The sequence below is a fragment of the Ailuropoda melanoleuca genome, chromosome 7 (assembly GCF_002007445.2).
Source record: "Ailuropoda melanoleuca isolate Jingjing chromosome 7, ASM200744v2, whole genome shotgun sequence".
Taxonomy (NCBI): Eukaryota; Metazoa; Chordata; class Mammalia; order Carnivora; family Ursidae; genus Ailuropoda; species Ailuropoda melanoleuca.
The window spans coordinates 131,375,060-131,388,017 of record NC_048224.1 but is presented as its reverse complement, the minus strand read 5'-3'; the positions used below and the strand labels follow the sequence as shown (position 1 = coordinate 131,388,017).

The window sequence follows — 12,958 nt, the reverse complement described above, 5'->3', positions numbered from 1 at the left end:
TCACTTAGCTTCTCTGAAGGACTTAAATCTTCTCTGAAGGACGGCAGCAGAGTGCCCCCCACACACCAGAGAATGCGGACTTTCCCCAGACAGAACATCAACACACCCACAGAAGATTCATAAACCAAGATTTTTCAAAAAAAAAGTTCTATCCCTTAAAAAAAAATGTAGGAAGAAATACAACAAAATGTCATCAGACATTGTTTTTGAATGATAGATTTATGAGGGATTTTTATTTTGTCCTTTATATTTTTCATTATATTTTTAGTGGTTTTAAATGTTGAAAAAATTTTAAAAATCAATGTAAAATATTTTATAATGTCCAAATATCTAAAGAACAGCAAGGATAAAATATGTGAAGTGAAATAATGTACATTATAAATGATAAATGAGTAGTTTGAAAAAAATCCTTCCCAAGGATGGATTCAAGAGCAGCTGAGAAAGAGTTCTGATGTGAGAAAATGAAACAAATACAGTCCTTCAATATATCAAATATTTTTTTCATCTCTGTGCCTTTGCTTAGCAAAGGTTCTAAGGGTGGGTTCTTCCCACCCAAGCTCCACACATCTAAATATTAGCTGTTCAAGGTTCAGGTGAAATGTTCATTCCCACTTGAAGAATTCTCTGATTCCACACTCAGATCTCTGTCTCTGTCTCTCTCTTTTTTCCTCTGTCCATCCCTCCCCTTATTTGTGGCTCTGTTAATTTTCAATTTATTCTAAGGAAAAAAAAAAAAACAACTTCTTGAGATCAATCCTTAACCTAAGTTTGAAGCTACAATAATGAGAGAGAGACTCTTACTGTATCCACAAGAAGTGTACAGAAGAGACATAAGGACACTTAGAGTGAAATGGCGTGATGCTATGAAGAAGGTACTGCAGTGTGGAAGGACAGAAGAATTTCAGAAAGGCTCCCTGAAGGAGATAATAGAAATGATGAGTTATTCAAGGAGAAGCGAAAATAAGGAATACAATGCCAGGTAAAAGGGACAAAGTCATAACACGTCCAAATTTCTCCATTTCCATGGCCCTCTATGAAGGAATCATTTTTTAAAAAGATGCAGACAATTGGTGCCACAAAACGTTGTCTCCTCCATCCAATAACTCAAATCAGAAACCTGGGATTCATAGGGTCATAGGGTAGCTCAATTTTTAACTTTTTAAGGGACCTCCACACTGTTTTCCAGAGTGGCTGTACCAACTTGCATTCCCACCAACAATGTAGGAGGGATCCCCTTTCTCCACACCCTCTCCAGCAATTGTTGTTTCTTGCCTTATCAATTTTTGCCATTCTAACTGGCGTAAGGTGGTAGCTTAGTGTGGTTTTGATTTGAATTTCCCTGATGGCTAATGATTTTGAACATTTTTTCATGTGTCTGTTAGCCATTTGTATGTCTTCATTGGAAAAGTGTCTGTTCATATCTTCTGCCCATTTTATGATTTGTTTATTTGTTTCTCGTGTATTGAGTTTGAGAAGTTCTTTGTAGATCTTGGATACCAGTCCTTTATCTGTGGTGTCCTTTGCAAATATATTCTCCCATTCCGTGGGCTGTCTCTTAGTTTTTTTGACTGTTTCCTTGGCTGTGCAGAAGCTCTTTATCCTGATAAAGTCCCATAAGTTCATTTTATCTTTTATTTCTCTTGCCTTTGGAGATGTGTCGTGAAAAAGGTTGCTCTGGCCGATGTCATAGAAGTTGTTGCCTATGTTCTCCTCTAGAATTTTGATGGATTCCTGTCTCACATTGAGGTCTTTCACCTGGGATTCATACTTGGGACTCATCCTTGAACCTGCCCTGCCCTTCACGCATCCCTTCATCATGTATTTCTATACATGCTTCTCATGCTCCTGGGGCACGGGGACCCTGCTAAGCCTTTGGGCTGACCTCTGGCACTAGTCTCCTTGGGAGGAAAGGAGGCTGGAACCACATCCCGGCAGCAGGACGGTCCCAGGCTTTCCTCTCCATGCGAGTCCTTGTAGCAATTTATGAGGATGACAGCTCAATACAGTGGTGTGGGAATTACCTTCTCTTCCTATAGCACAGCCCAGATGCCCGGAAACGAAATCCATATGGCACAGACATTGAGGCTTCCCTGGCTTACAGGAAGCCTTATGCCCAAGAGGAGCCAAAATCTCTCCTAATGATTCCTTAAGCACAGCTCCCGGAAACCCCACCAGGGCACGGAATCCCCATCACACATGTATAGTTCAGTCATACTCCCTCCTGATCTAGCTGAAATGTATGGATCACAGATCGCAATTACCATGAGCACTGTTGTCCGGTGACACTGGCGTACACTATCTTCATCTGTTCCCAGGGAACCAGAGCTAGGAGTTTAACAGCGGGTCAGAATCTCTGGCAGCAAGGTAAGCGTTTTGTTAGCCTGTTGTCCGTATTGTTGGTAATGCCATCACCAACACATCTCAGTCTTTCCATCTGTACCGTCCTCTGTCTAGCTGAACCATCTTTACTTCTCACCAGGACTATTCTCCTAACATCCATATTCACCCGGCAGCCTTCCCAGTGAACTCTTCGCAACAATGCATACTTCACCCCGCAGCCAGAGGTACTCCTCACCACAGGGATCGTATTTCTGCCTTGTGTAAACCCCTCCTATGGCTTCCTATCATCCTTCGAGGAAAACCTCAAATCACGAACATGGTTTTTAAAACATGTCGCACCCTTTTCCCATTTGCTTTCCAATCCCCAACCATCCAGGGTTTCTGGTTCTCAAACGTTCCTGGAATATGTTCCTCTCACTTTCCCACGGACGCCTCGCACACACTGTTCTCTGTGACACCCGCCACCGCACCCGGCTGAGTTCTACACACCCTTTACCACCAAGTACAGTGCTCGTCGTGTTCAGCTGATTAATACATGCAAAGCACCTGTTATGCATCAAAGAGTGTTACCCAGATGTGCGGGCATAAGGGTCTGGGTTAAATCCCCCAATTACATGTGTTCTCATTGAACTAGCGGTTCTCCTTTCAGCACTTCCGGCTCATTGTCATCCCTCTGTCAACGTCCACCCTCCAACCATAATTGTAAGCTCCACAGATTCACCACCGGATCTCCAGGGCAGAGGCTCCGTATGTATTTGCTGAATTAACGAAGAAATAAATGATAACTTCGGTTTCAACCAAGCAGAAGTTGGAAGAATTTCCGTATGAAATATTTCATTAGAATTTGGAAGGAAGAGTCTGAAGCTAAGGAGAACAGAGCTAAGAAACCATCTTGAGAGACTGACCTGGGGATGAATGTGGGAGTGACTGAGGCGACGAGGACAACAAACAGCAGAAAGACATCCAGAAGCCATTTCAAGGGAAATACTGAGATTTATGGGTAGGCTCTGGGAGAGGAACAACGAAAAGAAATGAAGTGGTTATAAGAGGGGTGGGAGAAGAAACGGGTGGGACAGGTGTTTCTGAGGCCCAGAGGGGAGACCATTTCATGGGGGTTTCAGAGAAACTACAACCCCTGTGTCTTAATGTGGTCATCTGGAATGAGAACTGAGGATCACCCAGGATTTGGGAAGCTAGGATTTATCAGTAACCTCAGGGAGAGTCAGTTCTGTGCAATGGCTGGAGGTAGAGCGAGTTTCCACGGGTTTAACACTGAACCAAGAGGAATGCTCTAAGCATATAGTTCAGAGAGAATGGCATCAAGGAGATGAAAAATATCTAAGGGAATGTGTGTGCTTGAGGGGCCGAGCAGGGCTTTACAGGGAATAAGTATGCCATGAGTACTTGCTGATGTAATTATTATTATGGGCTATGTGCATGATAAGGTATTACTAAATAAGAAAAGGGGTTTTCTTACAATAAAGGATATTTTTAGATACACTGAGAAATACAGAAGCATTGGGGATGCATACTGTGGCTTGAGGAACCCCACTGGCCACTGTCTTCTTAATGTGCTATTCCATGCTTGGGGGAATCTACGAGAAGATCCCCCACAGAAGGGGCACTGCTGAGTAAGAGCCACTAAAAATATTTCTGAGATGCACGGCAGCCACTTGGATTTGGAAGCTCACTGTCAAGTGTGAGGAGAGAGACTGCTTTATGCAAAAAAGAAACAGGAGAAAACACTCATTCCATCTAAAACTGAACACCAGAAAGTCACAGTTCTGAATAATAAACTGTTGTTACAAAAGGAATTCAAAAGCAAACATGGAACCCTGTTATACATCCCATAGAGTTCACAGTAGTCCACAGGATAAAATTCTGCCTTTGTTATGTCTGTCACTCTCTTTATATGTATATATACTGGTAATAATAACATCTAACATGTGTGTGTGTGTGTATACACGCATGTCATATATATTATGTATGTCATGTGTGTATGATACTTATATGCTGGGTACTTACTTTATATGCATTAACTCATCTAATCCTACAGTAACCCTGTAAGAGAAATATATTATGATCATCATTTTATAGGTGAGAAATGAAGGTTATGTAAATTATCTCAAATAATGTTAGTAAGTGGCAGAGCCAGGGCTGGGGGGGGAAACCCTTCCATCTGCATCCTTAACTACTGTACTATATTCCCATTTATATTTCTAAGTATTTTTTTTTTTAAGATTATTTATTTATTTGACAGAGACAGCGAGAGAGGGAACACAAGCAGGGGGAGTGGGAGAGGAAGAAGCAGGCTCAAAGCAGGCTCAAAGCCTGATGTGGGGCTCGATCCCAGAACGCCAGGATCATTCCCCGAGCCAAAGGCAGACACTTAACGACTGTGCCACCCAGGCACCCCTATATTTCTAAGTATTAAAGTACATTTACATAAAGGTTCATGGGAAGTGGAGGAACTTGTGATCTCCTCATCATTTGGTTTAGCATGCTGTATACTTTAATCCTAAAGTTACTGTAGATTAAAACATGTTAATTAATGGCATGTCTCTTATATTTTCTTTCCAGAGAACAGCTGAGACACAGATGAAATTCAAGAGTACAATAATGAAGCCTCAAGTAATTCCTCCCTTAAAACAGTGCTCAGAAAATAAACAAATTAAAATCACAGTACCTTTATTAGTTGGCCTAAAGAAATCACACTTTGAGCCCAAGTGCAAAGCTATGGGGGGAGGTAATGTTCCCAGTGAGAACATGAATTACAGCTGATTCTCATTATTTGCGAATTCCGTATTTGAGAATTTGCTTACTCACTAAAATGTATTTGTATCCCTGAGATCAATAGTCATTAGAGTTTTCCAGGTCATTGGGGCACACGGGCAGAATGGCTCACGTTGTCAGCTACGGGTCAGGAAGACCACCCTCTGCCTCTTGTTTCAGCGCTTACACTGCAAACAAGTGTGATTTCTGCAGTATATTTAGTGCCCTACTTTTCACATTTTTGTGCTTTTTGCTGATGATGCTGATATTTAAGACAGCCCCTAAGATATAGTGCCGAGGTGCTGCCTTGTGTACCTAAGTGCAAAAAGGCTGTCATGTGTCTTCCAGAGAAATCATCTGCTACATAATCTCCCTTCAGGTATGAGTTACAGGGCTGCTGGCCAAGAGTTCAATATTAACAAATCAACTGTATATTACACGAGGTGTCTTTAGACAGAAACATACATAATATAAGGGCATGTATTGATGTGTTCATGAAAATCCTCTGACTAGAGGCAGGAACATGACCCCATATTTCTCTTAGAAACAATGATTCAGTATTTGCTAATTCAGTATTCACAGCCACTTTATAGACTATAATTACCACAAATAAGAACAGACAGTATCTTGCTGAGGAATACTAAACAGAGTGTGTGTGTATGTTATCTGTAGCTTTTCTAGCTGTATGTTACCTAGGATAAACGTGAGTAGGCCATTGATGGGGACAGCTCTCCCTCTCCCTCCTGGAACTATCCCTCCCCAAGCAATAGGAATGACCATCAGGAGTAAAGAGCCATAAGTAAATGACAAGAAAAGCAAAAAACATATTGCCTAGAACACGTAAAGACGTGGGCATCAGCCCCAGTGAGGAACAAGGGGCAGAATTGAATGGCTTGCCCGGTCACCTGAGCTGGTCAGCTCAAGCAGCTTTGATGAAGCAGAAGGGAGTAAGAGAAACAAATCATTGTTACCTATAGACAATCTTTTAAAATACTAGTATCATCCTAACCCCAAATCTCTCAAGGACATTATTCAACTATTAAAGTGAAATTATGCATAACATAAGATATTTTTTTAGGAAAATTCCCAAGACTTTTCCCCTTTACATACTTGAAAAGTATTCAAAGATCTTTGGTCAATAAAATCTTTTTAATAAAATTTAGAATATGAAATTAAATGCATAAGTGATTTTTTAAGAGCTGGTTGCTAAGATTTAAGAAAAAGCACTGAGGGAATGCATCCCATTATAGTGATCAAAGAGGTTATGCATATCTGGCTGCTATCTGTCCGCAGCTCGCAGGGCTGGGCCTTTCTCGAGCACACAGGAGCAGGAGCAACGTTCTCCCCAAACTTGAAAATGCCTTTGTCCTCTGATAATTAAGTTCCATGATACCATCTCTATTCGGTAAGATCAACCCCAGTGAATTAATTTTCACTGTGTGACTAAGGATCTCCCAAATTGTAAGCAAGGCTACAGCAGGAGAATAAGGTGTTGTCTGCATGTCCGTAGCTATCACGTCATCTACTGTGTTACATCCTGTCTAAGGAAGGGTTGGATTGGATGGTTGGCAAAATCTAGACAGCATTAAAGAGTGAGATCGTGCTGGTGTGTCTGCCATACCATCCAGAGGAGATACTCAGATCACCGGGCATGAGAGTGGTAATCCTTTGGCAGATGATATTGTGCCCACCAATATTGTCCGTACTGTTCTGGGGACCTCCACCTGGCGTCGGCTGGAGTTCTCGGCCCCAAGGTCCTGGCCAGCCAGTGAAGCCTGCTCTGAGATCACGTGTGTACCTTTGAGGCATGCTGGGTGTGAGAGGGGAGCTAATGCCTCCTAGAAGCAGTCCTCAATCAACGACTGATGGCTAAATTACATGCTTTACCTGGGCTTCCAGAGTTTCACCTCCTGTCCTCCGGTGAAGCTCCAGTTGACCAGAGCAGTAATGGGATTGATAGCATAATCATAACTGACTGCCTCCCCTTTCCCGCTCTCCTACCAAAATCTCCTTCACCTTTCTAATAAATGACTTGCATTAAAATCCTTATCTCAGAATCTTACTTCCACAGAGTTTCTCTACAATGGGTTCTAGTCTCTGGTATGCTTATATTTCTCATTGTATATCAAAATAACTGGTTTTTCTGGTTTATACATTGGTCTTTTACTAGTTTGGCTAGTGGAAATCAGTTCCCCCTGGAGCACAATAACTCTGGGTAGATGGACAAGATACAAAGTGTAGACAAGCAGAATCAAGAATTAGTCTAAAAAAATTATTCTTTTGTGAGATATTCTTCGGTTACCTAGTAAATGTTTGATCTCATCCAGCACGGAGCAACAGATTTGTTGTCCTCTTTGAGTTCCTCCCCAAAGAGAGAGAGAGATTCACTGGGGAGAAGGGCATATATAATTTAGATGTAGATGTAACAGTTTTCTATCATATCAATCATTTCAACCAAGATACCAAGGCAGATGGGCGAGGAGACCCAGGTGAGGTAGACGCTCCATGAGAGAGACATGATGATGCTCGTAAGAGCAAAGACATGTCTGTGGTTCTTTTCAGGTGCCAGGTGGGCTATTGGCATTGCTGTAAGAATTAAATGAGTTGGTAAACATAAAGGCACTTACTGCAAAAGAAAAGAAAAGAAAAGAAAAAAGACTATAATCTACTTAGATATTTGTGGTAACTACCAGTGAAGAAAAAATCCAAACCAGAAAGAATAATGACAAAAAGTCAAAACAGTTTGATGTCACCCTGGGAAAACTGCAGTACCGAGAAAGGTCTGTGAACTGAACGTCAGAGCGCAAATCCTGGGTCTGCCACTTTTTAGTTATGGGACATTAATACCTCCAACCCCACTCTCTGTTCCATCTCTGACCTGAAGAAAGCAGGAGCAATCTCTCAGGGCTGTGGGAGACAGACACCTGACAAAAGGCCTACTAAAAAAAGGGGGGGTGTCTTTTCCCTTGACTCCCGGAGAAAGGGAAGAAAAAAGCCAGTTTGCTCAAATGGCCAGTGTTTTATAATTGGAGAATGAACAGAGACATGCCTGGATGTGAGACAGATGGCGTCCCTGCTTTCCGTAAGTTGGATGTGCATTTTTATTTTTTACCAATAACAGCACCCAATTACATTACGAACGTTATCTGAAGAGAGAGTCTTTTAGTAGGCTTGCACGCCCAGTTCACTGGGACTGAACCGGAGAGCTGCACGGAGCTGCCCGCGGCATGCATCACCTCGGCCCCATGAAGTCTCGCGAGACTAAAACAGGAGCATGATGGCGGCGCATCCCCTCGGCTGGATGGAGTTCGGCAAACATTGTCACATTCAGCCTCGGGACTCTTATTTGTGCTGCCTGACCTCTTTCTGTCTCAATGGCCCTCTGCAGTTTTTGTTTTTGTTTTTGTTTTTCTTTCCTGGCAGAACTCCTGTTGGGTCTCTGAGCCATCATAGAAATGGAGTGTCTATTTTTTGTGATTTTGTAAGTAAATTTTGAGTGTAATCGTACTGCTTTTTTTCACGTTGGTAGGTATGTGTCCTTCCCCCACCAGTTTTTATTAGCAGAACAATAAACATCATTTTCAACAGCAAGACCTGTCACTATCTTCACAGGACCTAGTATAATCTCAGCAACCTTTTGTCACCAGTATACTGTGTATTTTCACATAGCCCTAAATCAAGGGTCCAAGAAGATAAAGATCATTGCAAACCTAATTATATAATGCTTTCAGGTCTAATTGTATATTGCTTTAAGTTTATCTTCTTTTTAACAGAGTTTCCTTTTTCTTTTTTTTAAAAGATTTTGATTTATTTGAGAGGGAGCTTATGCATGAGTGTGGGGGAGGGGCAGAGAGAGAGAGAGACAGACAGACAGACAGGATCCCAAGCCGACTCCCCACTGAGCGAGAAGCCCAATGCAGGGCTCCATCTCAGGACCCTGAGATCATGACTGGAGCCGAAACCAAGAGACAGAGGTCCAACGAACTGAGCCACCCAGGTGCCCCAGAGTTTCCTTTAAAAAAAGAAGAAGAAAAGCAGCAGCAGAAGCAACATGAGGAGAAAGGCAGGCCACACGGCTGCAGGTGGGCAGCAGGCGGCAGAGAACGCGAGGAGCACTCACCCCCACAGACGGTGCCGTCTAGGCCTTCACAGCGGCGGTCATCGCACTCGCACGTCTTGCCGTACACCCTGCGGTCTCCCGGAGGGTAACAGGTGCACTTGCCGCATTCACATTTACCTGCAAAACGCACAGGGAGAGCACACGGCTTAGAGAGTCCCGGAATCGGCTGGGCTTTCCAAGCACACAAGCACACGGTGAAGCCCTTCCACGTGGCGCCTGGTAATAGTTCGGCAAATAACTGTTCTTACCTGCCTCCGGTAAGCTGAACACCAAGCACAAGAGCCACGGGGGCTGGCGGGGCGGGGGAGAAGAGGGGGGCTGGAGTGACACTTGTTTCATTCATTTCCGAAGACTAATTCAGTTATGAAACCCTCTGGGTATTTCATATTTAACTTCGGGTGATACCAAATTGTATATATTTTGACATAACTGTGTATAATGTCATTTTAAAAATATTTTTATATATTTGTATTTTGGATCTGTCTGCCACATAAGAAAAAAATGCTCATAGATACATTTCAAGGCAATGTTTTATGACTATGGGTGCCAATTTTATAATTTATAGAACTCATTTTACCATGGAATGCATATCAAAGTGCATGGCCTAAATGCCTTTATTATTCTTGACTTAAAATTTTAAAGTATTAGCACTTTTTGGAATGAGTTTGGTTCACAATTTGGGAATTACTTAACTATTATCATTATGGCTGTCATCATTATTTCTTGGGCTGTAACTCTGTGCCAAACATTATAATTCTTTCAATTCCATCATTTTGTTTTCACCATTTCATTCACTGACTAGCATTATCACTATCATTTTACGAAACAGGAAACAGAGACATACCGAGGCCAAGCTCCTTTCCACGGTGAACCAGCTCATAAGGAATAGATTCAAGAATTTATATCCATCCTCATTAACCTTAAAGTTTGTGCACCTAACCATGAATGCAGACTGCATCTTAACATACCCAACGCAGCACCACGAGGCTATGAGAAAGAAAATTCCTTTTGCCTGAGGAATTGGCGCTGGCTTGGCAGACATTCATCTGGGTGACTACCCTGAGACATCTGTTACTCTCTGTCATTAGCCCAACCATCATAATTACACACCCACTGAAATGATCATAAGATGCTTTGGGGCTGACCCTGCAATGCTGTTAGTCATTCTGGTGCTGCATTTGTATCTTGTTAAAGAAATTCTGAGTTGGTAGATGATGGAAGAAAGGAAAATTAGTATTTAGAATCATATAATTTCAGAGCTGTAATTAAAGATAATCTAATGCAGTGATTCATAATCTTTTCTGGCAGAAGTGGTAGGGTCACTGTCCCTTTGAGAATCTGGTGAAAGATATTGCAATAGATAGTGTGGTTCTGGCTGCTCTTCAGCTGGTCTCTCTTCCCACTTGGAGACAGGCCCAAGTTCGGCGGGAGGCAGAGTCCCTCTCCTTCCCCGGTGATAGTCCCTCTTCCTATACCCTGGCAGACAGAGGAGGGACCCAGCAGACACTCTTGGCCAGGGCTTTGCTTCTTGAGGGTGAAAGCAAAGACACAGGGTCTATGGCAGAGGAGCAAGAGCAGTGAGTGTCCAGGAGCAGAGGAGCTCGGCACACAGTCAAAAGTAATGGCAGCAGGGGCGAGTGTTAGCAGGGCCTGGCTGCCCCGGGTGCCGCATGACCTGGTTGTCCATGCTTGCTCTCTGCACCTAGACCCTTCTCATAAAATCCTTCTTTATCCCAGTTAATGAAGTTGGTCTCTGTTGTTCACAGACAAGAAGTCTAACTGGTAGACCTCAGATCTCTCCTTGGAAAAATATGCCAGCACACATTTATTTTTTGTAAAATGTCAGGAGGATCCATGACTTCCCACAGTGTATTTAATAGAAAAGGAAACCCAACCAAGCTGAGGCTGACTGATCTAAGGCCAGAGAGGTAGACAGTAGCAGGTTTGGTGCTGGAACCCATTTTTCTGAGCCCCAGTGACCTTCTGGTGTCCATAAACATACTCGCCCTCATCATGGTGTGTGTGTGTGTGTGTGCGTGTGTGTGTGTGTGTGTGTGAATGACAACAAAAATCCGGACTGTGGAGACACAGAGACTAACTATGCACCATAGTTAGAGCAGCGCAACCGTGTATGGTTAACTAGTCCTTCATGGACAGATATGGGAAACATCAACCACAATATTTGTAAGAGGGAATGCAGTCCTGGTTATCAAGTCAACATAGATTTTTAAGTTTAAGGGTGTATGTGTTTATGGTGACAATTTTACTAACATTTTAAGGCATTCAGGAATTTTCCTGGATATGCATTATTGGTTTCTGTGCCTTGGAAAAGATGGTCCAAATACCAGCACATGGGGTCACCTAGGTGGTGCAGTCAGTTAAGCGTCCGACTCTTGATTTCAGCTCAGGTCATGATCTCAGGGTTGTGAGATCAAGCCCCACGTTGGGCTCTGTGCTGGGCGTGGAGCCTGCTTGGGATTCTCTCTCTCCCTCTGTCCCTCCTAGCTGCTTACTCTCATGCTCTCTCTCACCTTCTCTCTAATAAATAAATAAATAAATAAATAAATAAATAAATAAATGGCAGCATATGTGTTCAGATATCTACATTTCATTGTTTTCATCATGGATAGTTTGTCTTGTGTTTCTTCTATAAAGTTAGATTTCAAAGTGTTCATATTTGGTCCTAGGTCCATTTTTTCCCCCTAGTAGATTGTAATTCATGTATCTTTTTCAAATATCAGAGTATAATTAACCACTTTGCAATTTTGGGTGTGTTTTTTTGTTTTTGGGGGGTTTCTTTTGGTCATGTATCCATCGGAGTTTTAAAAAGCTATATTAAGGGGCGCCTGGGTGGCACAGTCATTAAGCGTCTGCCTTCGGCTCAGGCCGGGATCCCGGCATTCTGGGATCGAGCCCCGCATCAGGCTCCTCCGTTGGGAGACTGCTTCTTCCTCTCCTACTCCCCCTGCTTGTGTTCCCTCTCTCACTAGCTGTCTCTCTCACTGTCAAATAAATAAATAAAATCTTTAAAAAAAAAATAAAAAAAATAAAAAGCTATATCAAGCCAACAATTAGCTGAATTACTTTATAGATATAGCTCTAATACAGTTTATAGGCTATAGTAGCTCCATACAGAAAGACAAAAAATCATAAATCAAGACAGACTAATGTATTATGTTTAGAAAGGTAAAGAAGAGTAAACTTTTCATGCAGTCCACAGTTTAAAGAGCATTATTTTGCTGTCTTAGTTCACAACTTTAGTCACTACCAAGACATGTACTTTTCCAGTAAATTTCTACTCATCTTTCAAGATCCAAAGTAAATTTCACCAAATCCGTGATGCTTGCACCCTCCTACTCAGTAGAATCAACTGCCTTCTCATGTGTCCTCATGATGTTTGGATCAGTATTTATCGAACAGATGCACCAAACAATAACCGTACGTGAATGGTTTAGTAATAATATTCCCACAACACATGACCTTTAATGGTAGAACTTGAATTTAGAATTGCTTGTCTCTGCCAGAATACACACACCTTTCCAATTGCCAAAAAGCCTTCATTTGTGTTTCTCACAGTTACATCAATAAAATCTGTCCCACAGCAAGCTCATCATCTTTATTTATAAATGTACTTCTCTTCCTATGTCCTGTTATCAGGAGAAGGTCACCATCATTTGATCTGTCACCAAATCTTAAAAACACCCGATGACATAGTTGATTCCTTCC

General features: G+C 42.2%; 1 protein-coding gene across 1 annotated transcript in view; it reads right to left on the bottom strand.

Moving 5' to 3' along the window:
- The window catches only part of ITGBL1 (integrin subunit beta like 1), a 214,705-nt gene that overhangs the window by 15,301 nt on the left and 186,446 nt on the right, over positions 1 to 12,958 (bottom strand). Inside the window, exon 8 of the mRNA XM_002914850.4 lies at positions 9,233 to 9,349. Within this exon, the coding sequence (XP_002914896.1) occupies positions 9,233 to 9,349 (117 nt within the window). The remainder of the gene's footprint in view (positions 1 to 9,232; positions 9,350 to 12,958) is intronic.